At 38.9% G+C, this 20812-nt stretch overlaps 1 protein-coding gene across 4 annotated transcripts in view; it reads right to left on the bottom strand.

Annotated features, from left to right (window-relative positions):
• LOC309692846 (carboxyl-terminal PDZ ligand of neuronal nitric oxide synthase protein-like) overlaps positions 1 to 20812 on the bottom strand; it is a 272306-nt gene that overhangs the window by 129060 nt on the left and 122434 nt on the right. For all 4 annotated transcript variants that reach the window (XM_082511678.1, XM_082511680.1, XM_082511677.1 and 1 more), the window contains exon 5: positions 1385 to 1493. In XM_082511678.1, the coding sequence (XP_082367804.1) occupies positions 1385 to 1493 (109 nt within the window). The remainder of the gene's footprint in view (positions 1 to 1384; positions 1494 to 20812) is intronic.

The following is a 20812-nucleotide window of genomic DNA, read 5'->3' as shown; positions in this document are numbered from 1 at the left end:
ATGCTTATTGTATCATACGGTCACAGAAAGTCCCACAGCATTCTGAGCCTATATCAGCATAACTAAGGGATTATTCAGGGTCACCTGATCCAGCCCTAAATCTAAACTTTATCAAAAAGGAACAATTTGAAGCCTAATCTTAAAAGTAGAGAGGGTGCCTGTCTCCTGAATCCAAGCTAGGAGCTAGTTCTACAGGACATGACAGCTGAAGGCTCTGCTGTTTCTAATTTTAGCAGTATTTCAAAGATGAAAGAAAGCAGCCCTACATATTTGTTTAATACATGCACTGAAGAACACATCCTGATCAAAAATGACAAGATTCTTCACAATGTTGCTGGAGGCCAAGGTAATGCCATCCTTTGTAAGTTTCTAAGTATCTGGTTAGACATCATGCTTCCAAGATTTTTAGGGCCTAATCTTTCTCTGAAATCAGGAGAAGAAAATGACTTCACATCCAGGCCTTTAAATCTTTAAGACGTGACTGCAGTTTAACTAATTGTCTTATATTATCTGCCTTCGTAGATAAACACAGCTGGGTATCATCTGCAGAGAACCGAAAATGTATGCAGTGTTTTCTTGTAATATTGCCCAAAGATTTAAGCACTGTAGTACTGGTCCTCATTCCTGGGGAACTCTTTGACTAACGTTTGTAAAACAAAGGCTCTACATTTACACAAATCACAATCTGTCTGAGAGATATGAATCAAGTGACTTAGCTCAATTCCTTAAATACCAACATCGTATTCTAGTCTCTCTGGTTAAAATTTGAGCCTCAAGTAGGCTTTCATACTATATTTATAATTGTGACTAAAGGTTTTTTATAGTAAAAGATTTAGATCTAATAGAAGGTTAGTTTGAAACCATGTAACCATGCAATGTGTGGTTTGTTATACAGCCTTGGTACTAGTTCTAGAATATCTGTATCTGGATGAGCGATATTTTTACAAAAACATCTGAATGGTGACTCCCAATATTTTTTTTATTTCAAATTAATTTTCAGTATTTCAAATGAATATGCATTTATGAAGTGAAAACAAGAAGAAGATAAATCCCAAAAAACTCACAGCCGGATTACAACTTTTTGATTAATCTTGCTAATAGATCCCCCCCCCCAAAAAAAACCCCCTCAAAATAAATAAATAATTACTTCTTAACATAAGACAGCCAGTCCTCAGTGTACAACTTTTGTCCTTGCGTTGTTTTATAGCAACCACTTTTGGTTGCTATAAAATTGCTTTCTGTTGTTGTTCAGTTGTTTAAAACAAATTTATGAGATGATGTCTAAAGCAGAGCTGTAGGTGTACGGCTTAAGTTAAGTGAATCTATCCAACTCATCAAGGGCACGTAACAAGTGACATTAAAACGGAGCTTCTCTCTGTCTTACCTTCTTCTTGGACTTGAACACATTACAGCGGAACACATTGCTCTGTCCATCTCTGGCAATGTAGCTGAAGATCTTCAAATCTTGGGAGTCATGAGACACATAGAAGATCCTAAAAGAAAAGAAAATAGGTCAGAAACTAAAAAAGTGAATGAGATGCAAAACAACAACAAAACCTGGCAAGCTTTCAAAATGCATCTTAAGATGCAAAATGGGAAACAAGCCTATTTCTCTGGGATTTGAATGTGACAAATATAAACATGATTTTGTTTTAATCCAAAAGGAAAGACATCAAACTGTAGATTTTAGATGGAAAAAGAAGCTGAGAAAGCTGTGATGGGGGTAGGACTATTTAAATAAATGACAGGTGCACGCTCTTTTCAAAACTTCAGTTTTATTTATGTTATACTGCAAAAATGTCAGAAAGTCAGGTGAACTTAAAATCCAAGTAAAAGAAAATGCTTCAAATAACAACAGTGATATATTCCAGTGCACGCAGGAGACGGGGGCGTTAATGCCATTCTAACAAAAAAAATACTCTGTGTGAAAGAGGATATAGGGAGGAACTAAGTTTGAGTCAAAAATAGAGTTGTGTTAGTAGGGAGAGATTGTGCGCAGACAACAGTGACAAACTGTACAATACCCTGCAGAGGAGGTAAATAGCAAGAGACAACTCTGGGAGTACAAAGGCAGCGCAAAACGCCTAAACAATAACCTGTAGGTGCGAGAGCACTGTATGAGTTAACCCCCACTGTGGGTCTAATTCATGATGACAAGAGAAAAAAGCTGGAGGGGTAAAGAGATGCCGATGATGATAAGGTGGCAAGAAAATTGGGAAACTGTCATATTTTGAAATGATATGAATGCTCACACGTAAGAATCCGCTGAAAATAAGAAATTACTCCACTTAATGCCATTTCCAACTGATGACACCTGCATTGTTTGCCTATCTGTATTTTACCAACTTACAGAAAGTTCTAATTTTTAAGTATATTATGTAAGCACCTTGGTACTTGGGTTATGTTTTAAGTAGTGTGATCATATTCATTTTCCCACTATAGTTAGGATTATGTGTCTCAGGTTAAACTGATTGAGTTTTGAGTTTAACAGTCTGACATTTCTTCCGCAATCTGCAGTCTTTTAAAAGGCCAGTACCTGGTTTCACAAACACTTCCTGTCCTGCAGAAGTTTGTGGAAACAAGGCTCTTAGAACTGACCTCAGTAAAAGGTTTTTGTGATGAGTTTTTAGGTTTAGTTACTCAATTCAGGTCATAGTGAATCAAATATTAAGTCAATTTTGTAAATTTTGGCCATTGTCAAGCGTCAGGAGGATTATGCAAGATATGCTCGCTGCACAAACCAGTGAGTGACATTGTACTGGTCTTTTATATCGTCTATGGCTTTTACCTGGGCAAAGCTGTAAAGGCTGCCATGATTCAGCTGGGCATAGGACTTTTTTTCTAAGACCTTTCTAGGCCTGGTTTCGTATAGATTAAGACTCTGTCCTTCATTTATGTGATTTTTATTGCCCTCGTTTGTACAGCTCTTCTACCTTTAAATGTGCCTTCAGTACCATATGCACTGTATCTTTGTGTTTTTGAGCATAGTCCAATGTGTGGTTGGATTTTGACAGAAGAGGAATCTGAGGCCATTTGTTGATTAACAGTAAACTTGAAATATAACCGCTAAAAGTGGCGAAATCCTCAGGCAAAACAGCGCCCTAATTGGCCAATTAGCACCATATTAAGGAACCTGCAAGGTTGCTTGGGGTAATTTATCATAGCGAGACAACGGACAACCAGGGAAGAACAAGGAATTAGGTGAAGATTATGCAAATGATCCTGCTGCCTATGCGTGAGTATGTTACTGTACAAGGTGGCTTTGTGTGTGTGTGTGTGTGTGTGTGTGTGTGTGTGTGTGTGTGTATGTGTGTTTGCCTACCAGTAATATTGTAGGGTCTGATCTGTGCACTCTGTGACATTTTTGTGGTATTTATTTTGGCCTTTTTCTCTGGGAGCCACACTAGCTGAAGTTCTTGAGTTATAGATTGTGTCTTTGTCTGCTCAGCAGACTCTCAAAATACACCCCCCCCCACACACACACACACACACGAGCTCGCACATGAATGCACTGATTTCAGATCCAACGTGCTGCTGTAAAAGTCAACTTATAAGTGATGCATGAAATCATCTACAAGATTGTCATTTTTAGTTTTTAAACACATTAGGTTTACTTTCATACATTTATTTATTTTTGAATAACAAAAAGCCTGCTGTCAATTCCAGAGAGCAGGAAAGGCAATACGAATTCAAATACAAGTTTAGTCATCATCTTGCACATATATTTGTTGTGAAGGGCTCATAAATAATGAGAACCAATTCAGTCCCCCATGTTTCCTGATCCACTTTGGTGTATTATGCCTTTGATTTTCAATGACTCCATTAGCTATAATGACAGTGCACTTATCAAGGACCACCATACAGACTGTAAACAAGCCAGCAGTGTGGCTGCCACTGTGTTTTTAGGTAAAAGAAAAAGTGTAGACATTTACATATGTAATGTGACTACAGCAGGCTTAAGCCTCCGTTAAGATAAATCATTTCATGTTTATGGAGACATTTATGTGATAAATCTCTCTGCTGGCTTCTTATGTCTTACTCTGAAAATTGCTGGTTTATTTATGACTTACAATCATGTCTTATTCTAGAACTGCGTGTTTCTTGCCCAGTTGGACTTCTGAAATTCCAATTGAATTACAAACAAAAACAGTGGAATTTGATCATACATTCCTATAAAATTCCTCTAAGGCAGAAATCTGCATATTATTAATACTTATACCAAACATTCTAGCTGGATTCCTGCATGTTTCTACACACAGCATTCATCGCCAGATGGTCAATCTGGTAAAAGCCAATGAATTGAATTCTGACTATTTCCTGGATTATGAGGTGATTAAAACAAAACTGCAATGTACAAAAAAATCAAAGAAAAATTATGAATTTGGCCCAGAATCCAGATTCTGATTAATATAAAATATATTGTGTTAGTGTAACTAATAAACTAAGGACGTTTCAGGAAGCTGTCTACTCTACTAGAAACTTTAAAAGGAGACAGAACACTAGTAGAGGCTCCTCTTAAGACAGGCCTTTCCTCCAAAGGAAAGAGTAGGACTAAAAAATCCGGGATTTGAGGAGCTGTAGCAAAAAACATTTCAAGCCAGGTCATGTACTTTGAGAAAACTGACCGCTCCCATCCGGCTCCTTTCCCCCCCCCCCAAAAATCTTCCCTTTTAATTAAAAGGCCCTCCTTTAGCCCCTCACTCCAAGACAGTTTAATAGGAATAAACATCCTGATTTTTTTGTTTTTAAATCTGAGGTAGGATGATGGCAAACTGCTTCCTGCTGCACTAACTGTTGACTGCGGGGCACATTATATTCTTCCAGACAAGCGAAGCTCACCCCACAAGTGAGTCAAAGTGAGCTTAGCTGACAAATCCCTGAGCAGTGCCGAGATGACAGCCCAGATACATATCTATCAACTGTCTCTAAGAGGAACAGCTGCCAACCATCCAGGTGAAGATGCATCGGATAGATCAGATCTTGGAATAAGTGAGGCGGGCTTCACACGAAAGCTGTCAAAGATGCTTAAGGGCAAAATAAATCAAACTGCAAATGGTGCCAACAGCAAGCTTCTTTTATTGTATTTCAAGGGGTTGTCTGTCCCGCTTAAACGTTCAATCCACAACATATTCACCTGAAGGGAAGTCACTTTTCTGCTCACGCTGCTGCTGAATGAAATAAGAGCAGCAATAGAAGTGTGTCTCTGATAACAAAAATACATCTGACTGGAAAATATTTATTAAAACCCCTCATAACATTAAAAAACCCTAATAAAATCAATACAGATACAAAAAGAAGATCAATCATTTAAAGCAGAGGTTCTGAGGCCCAGTTTGAAAAGTGGAAGTGGAAATCTTGTGCGGCCCAATCAGACCTTTAGTCTCTACTCTGATCATCACAAGTGAAAAATTAAGTATTTCCTTTGTTTTCATCTATTCTTTTTGATCTTCGGTTGAATTACTTGTTGAACAGCTTTGCTTCCCCAATGAAGTTATTTCCAACTAACAACCAATGGTTGGAGAGAAAAAATTCATTTCTGAATCCTGTGGTTTTGCCTCATTAATTTAATTTCATTTAAAAATTCTAAACTAAACTAGAGAATGCATTTTCTGAAGAAACTGCAGTGTGGATGCTGATAGCTGAATGTTTTGAGCTGAAATGAAATAATTGCTGCATGTTAAGTTAAAAATGTTGAATGAGATGAAAAATACAGAAATTTTCACCTGAAAAAAAAAGTTCAGAACTATTGAAAGCTGACATTCAAAGAGAAGAAGTTAAAAGTAGGCGAACATGTTTAAAATGTAAATTAGAAAAAGCTGATTAATGACAAAAGAAAATGTAGAGTCAGAAAACATCTGCATAAAAAATTGAAACCTCATTATTTTAATCACTGAATGACTGAAATGTGGGAAAATCCACTACAGACAGCTAAATGCCGTAAATTTTAATCATTCAGAAAAGATGATTCTAAAAGTCACCATCTGACTCCAAATGCCCAGATCTGAACCACTTGTGTGCGGAAGAAAAATCCACCAATGAACAATAAGCTTGAATTTAACAGGCCAATCAGAATACTCTATTTAGTTGGCCTGCACTAACTACTGGCATACTGTTATTCTGTAGCGAAACCCTGTCAAATCTGCCTTGGTGCACCTGTTGAAAAACTGCATCTAAATCCAAGACCCTAACTCCCATCAAAACAGCTTTTGAACTGTGAGGATCCCAAGGAATTGTTCTGCACAACAGTGTCTCTTTTATCCTTGTGGTGTCAAAAATGTGATGACAGGAGCAATTTAAAAAGTGGGGTCTTTCCTGCTGTTGAAACAAACTCCTGACTAAAAATACAATGTATTTCTATGGGTCAGTTAGAAGGTTATCCCTCTACTTTGAGCCACACAATTCAAAATGTTTAAATCTCTGAGCTTTGAAAAACACAATGTTGGAAAGAGAAAAACGATGGCTATGTTTTGAGGGTAAAATGATGGCTGTAGAGCAAACACTGTGGACACAGCAACAGTTGAAAAAAGTTTCAAAGATGAATCTTGGCAGAGTGACAGAGCTCATTAAGCAGGCAGGTGTGAGCCTGGTTGCTATAGCAACTGCACCCAGTGGCACCACACACACACACGGACGCACACACACTCACACACAGAAAGACAGACATCTGCCTTTCTTCTGCTGCTTTAAATAAACAGAAAAGTCATTGTGAAACAAATGCTTCCCAAGAAAGAACTACAAGTCGTATTGACAAAATTCTTTCACCGGGAGCGCCAGCAATGTCTAGTCTACCGAATTCTGAGTTTTCATGCATGTGGAGTATTTAATAGGGGCTTTACTCTGTTAAACTTTACTGCTTAATGGACGCTGACCTGACAGCAACCCTTTTGGAAAGTTTTGAGAGTTTCACGTTTTTCAGCAATTCAACAACCAAGCCGACACATTTCACCATGTCAGCCAACCCATCCTTCAGCTCAAATGAGCCTGAAATTAGGGCTGCTCGATTATAGCAAAAATGATAATCACGGTTATTTTCACTGAAATTGAGATCTCGATTATTTGACGATATTTATTTAACCCTTTAAGACCTACTATAGAACCAAGTCCGCCAGAGCTTATATTATATTTTTACATGTTGTAGTGCCATTTGTGGGAGCATTTCAAGTTGCTATACAACTGTTATAGCCCATATTTTAATAATATGTATGCATTAAGTCCATAGTAACTACATTAATTGCAAAAAAGTGCAATAAACTACAAGAAAATTGAAAATCGTTTTTTTTTTTTTTTTTACATATATTTCTACTTGGAGAAATTTAAGAGGCTTATCCCTCAAAACTTTAAATACAAAAAAGTTGCAAAAAATAGTTTACAACAACAGGAAACTTATTGTGAGTGTCTTCATAGTTTTATTTTGGAGATACACCAATTTTTATATACTGCAGGAATATAAATATATGTGATAGTTCGCGCTGACAACTTTTTCAATGTGGGAAGTGTTATGAACAGCTGATCAGATCGGCAAAGCGTGTGTCTGGAATATTATGTTTTTGTTCCTGCAAGCGCTTTTTATGCAATTTTTGCAAAGCTTTATGTGGAAGGAAACCGTGACCGAGGACAAGCTGATGGCATCAGATGTAAGTACAACTCCTCCGGTTTCATATGCAAAACAAATTATTGCGCTAGCTTACACGGTTCAGGTTCTACAGGGATTTAAAAATAGTTACACAAAATGGAGTGTGCTGCTCTGTCCGGCTTTAAAGGGTTAACAATGACTTTAAAAAAATAATATAAAATAGTGTGCAACACCACTGAAGTTTTTTTTTTTTTACCTCTCTTTTCAACCAACAGCAGTCACTCTCCTCTCCAAATAACTTCTGCTTAGCTTTCCGAGCTTCCCTCGGGTCCTCTTAATCAGCGGTCTCCAACCTTTTTTGCGCCACGGACCGGTTTATGCCCGACAATATTTTCACGGACCGGCCTTTAAGGTGTCGCGGATAAATGAGGGAGGGGCTAATAATCGGCTCAGTCATTTTTAATGATCGTTGAAAGCCCAGATCGTAATCGTGATTAAAATTCGATTAATTGAGCAGCCCTACCTGAAATAGTTGAAGGGAACATTTTGGGAAACCACTACAAGGTAGAGGCCTTCCTCGGAGAAGGGGGCTTTGGTATTGTAGCCAAATGTCGTGATACCAAGACCAATCGAGCTTTGGCTATTAAAGTCAACAAGGTCCGCCCTGATATTCTGCAACAGGCAAAACTGGAAACTTTCATCCTGGAGCAGCTGCCAAGGTTGGATCCAGATACCGCCAACATTGTTAATTGGAACGTCTTTTTCCACAACAGAGAGCGGGTTTGCCTAAACTTTGAACTCCTTGATCAATGCCTGTGGGACTACATAGGGGACCAGAATAACCAGGGTCTCCCCATAAGCGAAGTCAGGCCAATTTTACGTCAACTCACAAATGCTCTGTCCCACCTGGGTTCTGTAGGAATAGTGCACGCTGACCTCAAACCTGGAAACATCATGGTTGTAAACCGCCATGAGTCTCCAGTCAAAGTCAGACTTATAGACTTTGGCCTTGCATGTCCTGCGTCTGCAGTGAATCCTAGTGACTGCGTGAGGACGGTTGGTTATAGTGCACCTGAGGTTATGCTTGGCCTTCCTTATAATGAAGCAAGTGACATGTGGTTTCTGGGGCTGGTAGCTGTGGAGCTTGCTACAGGGGTGCCACTCTACCCCGCGGAGAATGAATATGATTATCTGAAATTCATCATAGAGACTCAGGGTCAGCCACCAGATCATGTTCTAGACTCTGGCATTTACGCTGATGACTATTACATTGAAGACAACTACAAGCAACAGCGCTGGACATTTAAGACAGAAGAACAATTTCAGTACAAGACAGGATATCCATCCCTGGAGACTCGATACATAAAACTTAAATGTCTCGATGACCTCGAACAAATAATGAAGGATTTCCTTCAGATGGCTGCCCCTATCTGAGCCTGGCTCTGTCAAAGGTTTCTTCCTGTTAAAAAGGAAGTTTTTCCTTTCCACCGTTGCCTAGTGCTTGCTCTCATAGGGGATCATTTGATTGTTGAGCTTGAATTGAATTGAATTGAATTGGATTGAACAAAACTTTGAAAATTCAGGTGAGAGGTTCACATTGTAGGGAGCACTACAAAATCTACAAATAAAAAAAATTGTCATTAGCGGCAAATCAAAATAAAGAAAACAAATTTTGAAAAACATCTCTTACTGCTCTGTTTATTTACTTAAATGAACACGTGTACTTTTTTGTGATAGAAAACTATTAATATAAATATGAACACCAAGGAGTTAGTTGGCCTGCACTAACTACTGGCATACTGTTATTCTGCGGCAAAACCCTGTCAAATCTGCCTTGGTGCACCTGTTGAAAAACTGCATCTAAATCCCTTAACTCCAGCTTTAGATACAGCAGATAGACATGGGAATAATTATAAGAATACTTTGGCAAGGGTGCTTCCAGTGAAGAGCTGCATAGGCCATGCTCCTCTACAGCACCAATGCTGTAGCTGGATGACTCTATGCCAGGGGTGTCGAACTTGTATGGAAAGTCCAGTTAGACCAAGGGTGTCCAACTCCAGGCCTCAAGGGTTTTTGATATCACCCTGGGTCAACACACCTAAATCAAATGATTAGTTCATTACCAGGCTTCTGAAGAACTTCAAGACATGTTGAAGAGGTAATTTAGTCATTTAAATCACCTGTGCTGGATCAAGGACATCTAAAACTTGCAGGACACCTCGAGGCCTGGAGTTCGACACCTGTGCTCTATGCCATTAAGAACATATCCTCTGCATTTTGGAGTGTTTTAACAACTTGCTGAGGACTGTTTATGTTCTATATTTAACAAAAAATATGAAAAAAGAGAGAGAGAACACTAGTAGTCTGGTTTAATTTGATTTTATAGAGGCAAGAATGCCACATTTTAGCATCAACAACATGTTAAGAGTGTACAATTACTATGGAACTGCTCATTTATTGACTGAACTCCAGTATAAGCCAATAATGTTTAGTAATTGTCATCCTAATGACAGCTGACGATAGGCAAACATTTAGCGATGACTGTGGTTGCTGCTGCAAAAGTCGATTTGAGTGATTTTGGACGTGGCATGGTTGTTGGTGTCAGACAGGTTGGTCTGAGTATTTCCAAAACTGCTGGGATTTTCCCACACAGCCAACTCAAAGAGTTTACATCCGAATAGGAGAAAATACCCAGTGATCCAGCTCTCTGGATGAAAACACCTTGTTGATGTCAGAGTAGAATGCTTCAGCTCATTACAACAACTGTATTCACAGCATCCCTGAACACCCCACACCAGGAATGAGGTTAACTTTCGCACAAGCTCATCAAAACTGAACAAAAGAGGAGCAGAAAGATGCTGGCTTGTCTGAGTCACAATTTCTTCTGTGACATTCAGATAGTAGGCTCAGAACTGTGTAATAAAATGTAATAATTAGCACCAAAAGCCTTTTTTTCCTCATAATTTCAACCATTGCACAGACTAAGACAATTTATGTGTAAAAATATAGGGAACTATTTGAAATAAAAACCTATAATTATGCAGAAATATTCTAAAAAGAATGGTGAAGCAAAAAGACCCAGACAACTTTACTGTTCATGGAAGGAAACTATTAAAAATAAATAAATAAAGCTGAGGAATTTAGTGCATAGAAACAAAGGTAGAAAATGAAAGAGCAGTAGATCGTGACTGCAGGTTAAATAATGAGAGTCATGGATACTCAAAGTAAATGAGAGTATCGGTAGAGCCAAAAAGTGAGGATGTGAAGGATTATGAGTGAATCGAGAGAGAAAAGGCTCAGGCAGAAATCGCTCATAAATATGGAGTTGAAAAGAGAGTGTGGTAGTGGAGCGAAGCACATGATCATGACTCATCCAGTGAGTTCAAGTTCAGCAAGGCATTACAGCAGTTTGGCAAAAGCACTTCTCCATCACTTTTCCGAGCTGAAACACAGACAGAAAGAGATGTCAGCGCTTCTGTAAAGGCTCCACAAGTTGTGCACAAACAAACAAAGCCCAGCTACTCACACTGGCATTCATTAACTTTTGACAGCCAACGTAATGCTGCATTAACAAGACTTTCAATGACCGCACACTCACTCACACTCAGCTAACCCTGCAATAAGCCCTTCGTGTTAACAGGCCGAGCCTATCGTGCAGGGAGCTGCCATGTGATGTTTGAGTAATGAAGTGGGCTTGTTTTCGAAGGCCCCAGACATTTTTTCCTTTGATAAATCGCTGCCTGTGAAACACAGCTGCTATAAATCAAAGGGTAAGAGGAAATGCAACATACACACAGAGCATTGACAATCACACAGTAACTGTGGATCAATCCATTGCACCTGTGCCAGATCAGCCTTGAGATGTCTGTTTTTGTCTATTACAGCAAAAGCATCATGCTTTTAAAAGCTGAGTGCATCTGTATTAGTGTCAGGGCTCTGTGTGCGGGCAGATGGAGATGTGGATCCAAATGCAGGACTCAGAGACGGAAATGTAACTGAAAACCTCAGCTTTATTGCTGGCACCAAACAAAACAGAAACCAAACATGAAAACACTAACTGGAACACACAGGCAGGATCTGAGGGTATGACACGACACTGGGTTGAGGAAAACACAGGGCTAATATACACAGGGTGGTAATCAGGGAATGGGTAACAGGAGGGAGACACAGCTGGGAGAAATTGGGGCTAACGAGACAGGAGGAGCAAAGCTGGACACACTGATATAGGACACAATCCTTCAAAATAAAACAGGAAACAATACACAAGGACGCAGACTAGGAAACACAGACTTAACACGGGCAGAACCAAAAATAAACCAGAATAAGCCAGAACATAGAACATCATCATCAAATAGATCAAGAAGATAACCAAAAAATACAAAATCAAACCAAAACATGAAAACTCAAAATACCGGGTCAAAACTGACCCAGAACCGTGACAATTAGTATCATTTCTCTCTTACTGGAAATCCATAAAAGCTTCAGTATCAGTATAACATGAACTATTTGATCACTGTGTACATCATGTCTGTCAAACTCATTGCATGCAGGTGAAATCTGGCCTGTTGTAAAATATTTTTGGTCTAGTTCACCTGTACCATATAATCTAGTCTAGTTTTGAGACCCTAACGTGCAACCTGGAGCAAAAATGTGCATCTTTCCCAGACTTTCTACACAAGTAATAAAGTTTTCATGCCTGTTTCACAAGCCTGAGTTGAGTTGAGTTGGCCATAGGTAGGAATATATTTAGTATGTTAACTTTGCCCAACTAAGGCCCCATTCATACAGGCCTAGAGAGCAGTCATTGTCCCCTGGTTGCCACCAGTGACTAGAGAAAAACCTGTATTCTCCATCTGGTTGGCAAATGGTTGCTGGAGGTTACTTGCCGTCACTAGTGAGAAGTTGGTAATAGAGGAAAATGGTACGGTACCAAAAACCTAATTGCAGTTGCTTTGGTCACTAACAGGTTGTCACAGTTGCCAGCAGTTTGCGTGGAAGTCTTCAGCTGCAACCAGGCGCAGCCTTTACTTTGATGGTGAAAATTCTTTGTTACTATGTTTCCATATTGCATTGCACTTTTTTGTGTGTCCAGCTCTACAGCTCAGAAAGTAAACAGCAAATGTATGCAGACAATTTTGCAGAGCAAATTACGGGCAACAGCAATAATCTGCTAGAGACAGCATCGTCTTTTTTCCCTATAAATCAAACTGTACATGAGGAAATTGCTTCAAACATTTTTTTAAAATTTAAAACATATAAATAAATAATATGTCTGATCCTTCAAGTGATTGAAAATCCTCATATAGATCTGAGGTACAAACCTGCTGTTTTTTTACAGCTTTACAGCATATAGAAAAATTTCAATAAGTAGAAATATCTCAAAACTGAATATTTCAGTATGTTTCTGGCTTTCAAATGCTTGCTTCACATGATCTCAACAATCCATTCAGACTATTTGGTGACAAATTTCTAGTCATTAGCCGTGTGTTGTAAGAATGGCTGGATTTGAGTGACAGGTTTAAGAGCGTCAGTAATTACAGAGTGTCCTGCCAACTGAGCTAATTTATGTCAGTGTTCCAGTACAGGTTTACGAGGTCAGGATGTGTATGTTTATTCAAATTTCCACAGGTGCTGTTTGACAGTTATTGTGCCGTACATAAAAAAAAATTTGTGGGTCTGTGCGAAAAAGGAGATTATCTTTCTGTCTCCCTTTAATAGCAAGTCAGGGGTTTCATAAAAATCACACTTGATGTCAGGAAACACGGCATCTGGATGAACTCACTAAAAGATTAAGGTCTTTAATATGTACTGTTACTCAATGTGTGAGCTCATTCTACTGACACTCAGCATCCTTCTCTGTTGGGACTTAACGATTTGTGTTTTATCAGGGCATACTCATTACTTTCAAAGTGAGGCATTCATAACCTGAAAATGACTGTTTATTTTCATTGTCTGGTTCATTTCATAATTTTTATGAACAAACATTTTTGAAGCCACGCAGGCTCACGGTTAAGTCTTTGATTGTCAGTAAAGGCTTTAAAATCTAACTGGTATCCTTGTTTTCAAGCAGTCAAATAGTTGAATTGACAGGTTTCACTGAACCATGCTGAACATTACCAACTGCAACTACATCTGGGATTATTTAAGCTGAACCAAATGAAGCAAATGTAAAAGCACCCCTAATTTCTACCCTGGATGTTGATTTTCTGAAGAAATAAAGCACAGATGACCTGCTTTTTGTTGAGCTGTGATTGTTCAGATGGATTTAGCAATAACCAAATAAAACAACAGCATCTAATGATAAAACTTTACTACGTGAATGCAAATGTTGAGTGTGGTCAGAGCAGAATTTAAAACAGCTCTCCATGCTCACTTCAGATACTAGGCTTTCAACTTCCAAATGGAATCTAAAAGTTGCCTTTATCTGGAAAGAGAACTGAGCAAAGGTCTGATCCTTGTTGTCTTTAGCATGTTGCCTCTGGTTCAGGAATGCTTTGATATTAGGAAGATGGCCCTTGATGCACTGAATAGCATCTGTCCACTCTTGTTGAAGCTCTCCCAAGTTCTTGACTTTTGTTGCCAATCATCTCAAGACTCTGGTTATACCTGTTGCTTATGCACGCTTGTCCATTAATATGCTTTTACATATCACTCTGAACAGTCAGCTTCTCAGTGATCACAGACAGTCAATGACACGCTTCTTGTAGAGGGTACATACAAATATATATAGCAAGTTTCACTTGTATTCTGTAAACCTGCTGTTTCCCTCTTGCTGCTATCCTGGTGTCACGCAATCAAATCAAATCCAATCATAAAGAGCCCAATCTCAACAACATTGGCTTCAAGGCGCTATGCATTTTAAGGTAAAAACCCTTCAACAATCAGATGAGCAAGCACTTGGCGACTGTGGGAAGGAAAAACTCGCTTTCAGCAGGAACAACTTTCCAGACACCGAACACTTGTCTCCACCCACTGTTGACCTGAGATATTCCAAGTTATCCATGTTCACTACCTGTTACACTCCTCTCTGTCTCTCTCATATTCACATACACATATGCGATCTTGATTCTACTGACCTTCATTCCTCTTTTCTCCAATGTATACTTGCACCTCTTTGGGCTCTCTTCCACCTATTTCCTATTCTTACTACAGAACACAATGTCATCTGCTATCATAATCCAATATATCTGAACAGTAATTTACTCAAACTCAAAATGATAGATTGAAACACTGGATTTCTGATTTTCTGCAAGCAAAAATAATCAAAATGCTGGTTTGATGGTTATGTTAGAAAACACCTCAGTCAGTGAATGCCGTTGGGTCAAAGGTCTCTTGGTTTACTTGAACAGAACATCTTGATTTCAACTCATATTTTCACTTCACGTGGGGGATCTCTTTAAACCAGACATGGTTAGACAACACACAAAAGCCTTTTGCCTGAGCTGCACTGAAACCACTCAACAGTTCAATATTACGAGAAACACAGCTTCACAATAACAAGCCAACATAACAAAGACACAGGTTTGAGTGAAGCAAAATATTCTTGAGAGCAGCAAAGATTTGGCAACACTGAGATAAACCAAACTTAATTAGACTACATACTGATCAAGCATTTTCCTGATTAAATACGAGTGTAAGTAGCAGGGTGAAAAGGTAGAGGTTCATTATCAGAAAAGCTGCTGTGTCAGCTCAAACTCTACATGCCCAGATAAAGATAAACCCGGAAATTTTATAGCACAGACTTGGCAATTCGGAAAGTAAAACAACAGACTTAATCATCCAGCAGACAGGCAATTTCCTACTGCACTTGTTACAGTCAAGGTGAGAAGTTAGCAGCTCAGGCTCATTTTTATTCTGTAATGTATTATTTAATCAAACGGTTAAGCGTTTTGGTTTCTGTATTTATATGGACGCATTTTAGGGTCTTTTATGTGAAATCAGGTCGCTAAATCAATATCTCAAGCTGCAATAAACTCAACTCAGTGGAGACAAATTGAATAAAACTCTCGCTTTCTCCAACATAAACCAAAACCTCATATCAAATCAAGACAGGTAAAATATTTATTTGGAGTTTTGCCTCAGGAGCATGGACCCCGATACACTGGAGTGTATCAGAAAGTGTGGATAACAGAGTCTGGACTATTATTTTGTGGAAAATAGCCTGCAAAGAAGCCTAAATAATGTTAATGTTGTTATTCTTTTTTCTCTTATGGATGTTGATGACCTAAAATGCCCAAATACTTAAGTTACTGCATCTAGTTAGTAATTCTTAATAGCCAGTTTTTGTTCCTGTTTTTGACTGTATGGCATCAGGTAGAGCACATATCTCAATATGGTCATCTCAAGCACACAGTTCTGACTCGAACACATGAACTCTGCCTATCTAATAATCAAACCTGTTGCTTATGAGGGGCAGCCAATCAAAACTGCCAACTGGGGCTGGAAGTTTTGACAGTCTTTCCAGTGTCTCTGAGGTTGGCACTGAGATTACAGTGGGTAAAAGTGCAGATGGAAGGGTGGTGATGGAAACGTTGGGGTACAATGAGATGTTGTTGCACACTACCCAAAGCATCAAACCTACAGGCACCTTTTTCAATTTTCATTTGTTTTATGTTTTTTTTTTAAAAATAGGGCTGGTTAATGAAAAAATACTGGCAACCGTCAGTGCTGCTCCTCCTAGTAGACGCGCCTATGATAAGAAAAAATCTCAATCTTTCAAAGGTTTTCATAAAACTTGACCTCTAACTGAGATTCCAACTTGTCCAAGATTTTTAGTAGATGCACCTTTTGGTATGAATTTGAAGCTCCTGTGTGACCTTGTTTTCGACTTACTGCATTCACAATTGCCCGCACAGTACTGTGATTACAATCAGTCTTTTACGTCCGAGGGGTAAAAAGTAGCCGTACCTGGCAGGTGTGTACAAGGCGTCCCTTCTGTTAATTCAAGTGATGAGAGTGGATTGTGGAATCAACCAGGCATTTATAGTGCCTACAGGAACATTTTTAATACAAAATCTTGCAAATAACATGGCCTCCTGTGCAGTTATTTACACCAAGAAGGGAAAAAATGTTGTATTTTATTAGTATTACAAGATTTTTGTGCCATTCACCTACACTATGTATCAATATTCTACACCGAACTTACTAGAATTAGCCGATAACTTAAATTTCAGGCTCTCACCAAAATAAATAAGTAAGATTGCCAAAACCTTCAGATTGCCATTTTCTAAATCATAGCGCGACGTCACTGATTATTTCCCTCTTTTGTATACAGTCTTTATAATGGCTGGTTCCACTCACCAAATAAAGAAATCCGCTTAATACTTTAGGTAAAACATAATAAACAATAATGCTAACATTTCATGTGCTGTCACTTCCCAGCATTCTTATTCAACATCATCTGGTCTCGTTCCATATTTGATAAATTCCTCTTTATTTAGCTTTGTTACTATACTTGCTCACAGAGGCAGAGGCTATTTGTTGTCAGTATCACAAGCAAACACATCACAGGAGAGGAAATCACTCCTTATGCATACATATATGCATATGCATACTGTCTGCTACGCATGAATTATAATACACCACATTATACATTCATACCACAATGCATAATGTATCATATCATGACACGCAGCATCTTGCAAGGACACTGAATGGATTGAATGTGTGAAGGGATTTATAATTAACACAAGAGCAGATGAATGCACACACACACACACGTTAGTACAGGAAGACAAGAATGATATAAGTCAGAAAGAAAACTAAGTTAGTAAAAAATTCCTTGTCCTGCTAGGGAGGTGAAAAAAATTAGCCAAGTCAAGTGTAAGAGATAGAAAGCAGATCCACAGCTCATACGATACAGGAGCACAACAGACACATGGGGAAGAAACAGAGATATAAATTGTGGTTATACTCTAACCAAAAGCGTAAAAAGCTAAATTCAGCCATAGAATGTAATGCAAACACTGATTAAAAGACAAGTGACCTTCATGCGTTTGTATACAAATGCAGAATTTCTCCAATCTTTTTGATTATCAGCACGAGGCAAACGTGTGAAACATCCATCATCCTCTGACAGAACAACTCGAGCCTAAATATAACAAAATCCATCAAAACTGAGAATGACTGCAGGATTCATTTCAGAAAGTTCAATCTTTTACTGCTCCAGCATAGTTACTACTTCAGCTCTCAAAACATAGTGAAGCCAAAGAAATGCACGGTTAAGTTTTCTCATTAAGGTTGCCCTCTGATCCTCCCTTCTGTGCCACTGCTTACTATTAAACAAATGAGGACTTCAAGCTCACTCCTCCGCATCCGTTTATAAACCTCTGCTTTCCATTCCATCCGCCCTTCCGTTTTTTAAAATAACTGATATTTTCTAATATGCTATGCACAAGCGGTTTTAATGCCCGAGTTTACAAATGAGATGGTGTGACTACCGTAAGAATTAAACAGCCACATGTGATGGAAAGTGGGCAACTGCCGAGTTAAACTTTTATCAACTGCAAGGCGAGTGATAGAAGCGGCTACCAATATTATCAGAGTACAGCACTGATTGACAAATATGATGGTGGTACGTCAGAGGGTTACCTAGGCAACTAGAGTCAGGCACGTCTGCTAGTGACCAATCAACTGCAAAGCGATGCACAACAAGAGAATCACTTCCGTTGTGGAAGTTTCCTGCACAGTGTGACGTCTCCAGGAAGAAAGCCAGCACCTCCAAGTCTGACTTGGTTCTCAGATGAAAACGGGTGGAGTGTGACTCAAAGCTGTGTGACTAGCGATGAATGAGATTGTAAATACAAGTGGCGGAAATGAGCTTTCTGCATCAGGTGCATCTGGGCTCACCCTTCCAAACATGATTAACGACCTCAGAGTCATTCCAAATAAAGATCAACCAAGTCTATCACATATAGATGATGAGTGTAACGCATAGGAGTCCTTCCATGTGCTATGTCCTATTATAGGGTGACATGATCTTTAAAATTTACTCAAAAAGTGCTTTCTTTAAGTTTTGTTCAGTGCCTCATCCTAAAACAGAAAAAACATGTAACCAGAGTTTGTTCTTTTACTGTAGGAAACAGACATTTAGTTGGTACTGTTCTGCTTTTGAAACTATAATAAATCCCATTATATCGATGCTACAAGTTGGTTACAGAAACCAGAACACAGATGAGAATTTAGTTTTAGTTTGTGACATTTGGAATGAGTCAAACATTGATTTGGCTGCAGTTTTTAACAAAGTACAAATGTCACGTGGATATCACCTGCAGTGAAATTATGGGGAAAGACGAGATGAATTACAAAAGGTCAAAATTTCCAGCCACTGCAGCCACTTTAAAGGTTGCAAGTAAGAAAATATTCATAGTGAGAACATAAAAGGTTACATGGCCTCATTAAATAAACTAGTTTATGTCACTGTCATTCAGGGAGGAGTTTAGAGTGGAGCCTTTGCTCTTCTACACTTCTTTAAGTGGTTTGGGAATCTGACTGGACTGCCTCAAAGGTGAACTAATTTGGGTATGTTATGCTATGAGGTGAGCTAAAAGGAGGACCAGTCCAGACTGGAAATTCTTTCACTCCTGATGGAAAGAGGTAAGAATCATCACACACCCCATGATGCAATTTTGCAGTATTCTGAGTACTGGAACGCCACATATTATGATTTATCAATAATTTTAATTTCTAATTAACTTATAATTAACCAGCACAAATTGCCCAGGTTGCTGACTAAGGAAGTAGCTTTGTCATGCTAAGTGTGTCCAGTGTCAGATGATTTTTCTGTTGAGCCTATTCTCTGTAAGCTTGCTTGTCCTGCATTATCTCATGATGATTGTACATGAGATGAGCCCTTTTATTCATAGTACTCCCAGAGTGTTTAAATCTATTTAATAAACTATTAAAGAAGAAGAAGATGGGTGGATGCATCATATCAACATATCAATATTTGGAGTCCCTGTATCGATACCCAGATCCCGTGAGGACCTACCAAACACAGGCTTCTACGAGAAGCAGCAGATACTCTTAATGTATTCTCTCATTTAATATGAATGACCATAAGGGGAGTAACACGCTAAGTTGCAGATTTCAAATTAGGTTAAATGCTTATTCTGCTGAGGCCACATGTGAATAATAAATAATAAATAAATGTGTCTAGCTCTGAAGGCTGCCACGACTGCTTATGAGAACGAATCAGTCAGTTGAGTGGGAGGGTAATTCCTTTACAACCGTAGTCAGGCAGCACACGCCTTATGTAAGCATCGAGTACAAACCGCCACATAGTGTCCACACATCACAGCATGACAGTGTTCTTACAGCAATGCAACTGACGAATGGTTCATGCATTGATGTCACATATTATACGAGAAGTATTATCCGTGGACGTGTTGCTGTGTGCAAAGGGCCATTGGTGAATCACAATGAAACGGTGCATCAATATTCACAAGTCTAATTAGAGCATGAAAAACTGGATATTTAAAAAAAAGAAGAAAAAAAAGAATCAATAATGAAATGAAAAATCATGCAGCAAGCATCTGAAAAACCTCCAGTGCCTGCGAATATAAAATATGGAAAGAATCTGTTTGGTCTGACCTTGTCCTTCTTTAAACACTTAGTATTTCTCAGAAATTGGGCAAAAATGAAAACATTGAGACTGAACTTTCAAATGAAATACAGCCCTGCGGATAGCACGGATAAGTAACTATGTAAAGATGAGGACAAACAGAAAGAGGCAGAACTGACTCTGCGCCACAGCAAGCCTTTCCTCCCAGAGACAAATCACCTTCTCCTGTTCTGTATACTGAACAGCGCCTGAGTGGGTACATGCGTATCGTATCCACAACACCACACCCGGATCTACCCAGGAGAACCAAGGTCACGCTCACGTACCTAAACACACACCCACGCGGGCACACGCAGACAACAACGCCCAGAGGCAGTGGAAAGCAACGGGTGGGCAGAGGGAAGGAAAACAGAAGCTGAGCCGTCTTCATCTTCATTTACATTCAATTGAGACATGTTTAAACCAGCAGCAGCAGAAGGTTGAAGCCTTTTAGAATAAATACAGACATACAAACCGAGGCCCTTATAGTCTCAGAAAATAAGATAAGATAAGATAAGATAACCTTTATTAGTCCCACACGTGGGAAATTTGTTTTGTCACAGCAGGAAGTGGACAGTGCAAAAGTTATGAGGCAAAAATTAGAATACAATAAGAATAAATACAGTACACAACTGTAC

This window comes from Aulonocara stuartgranti, assembly GCF_965226115.1.
Source record: "Aulonocara stuartgranti genome assembly, chromosome: 17".
Lineage (NCBI taxonomy): Eukaryota > Metazoa > Chordata > Actinopteri > Cichliformes > Cichlidae > Aulonocara > Aulonocara stuartgranti.
Note: the sequence above shows the minus strand (reverse complement) of the source record. Positions and strands in the feature narration are given on the sequence as shown.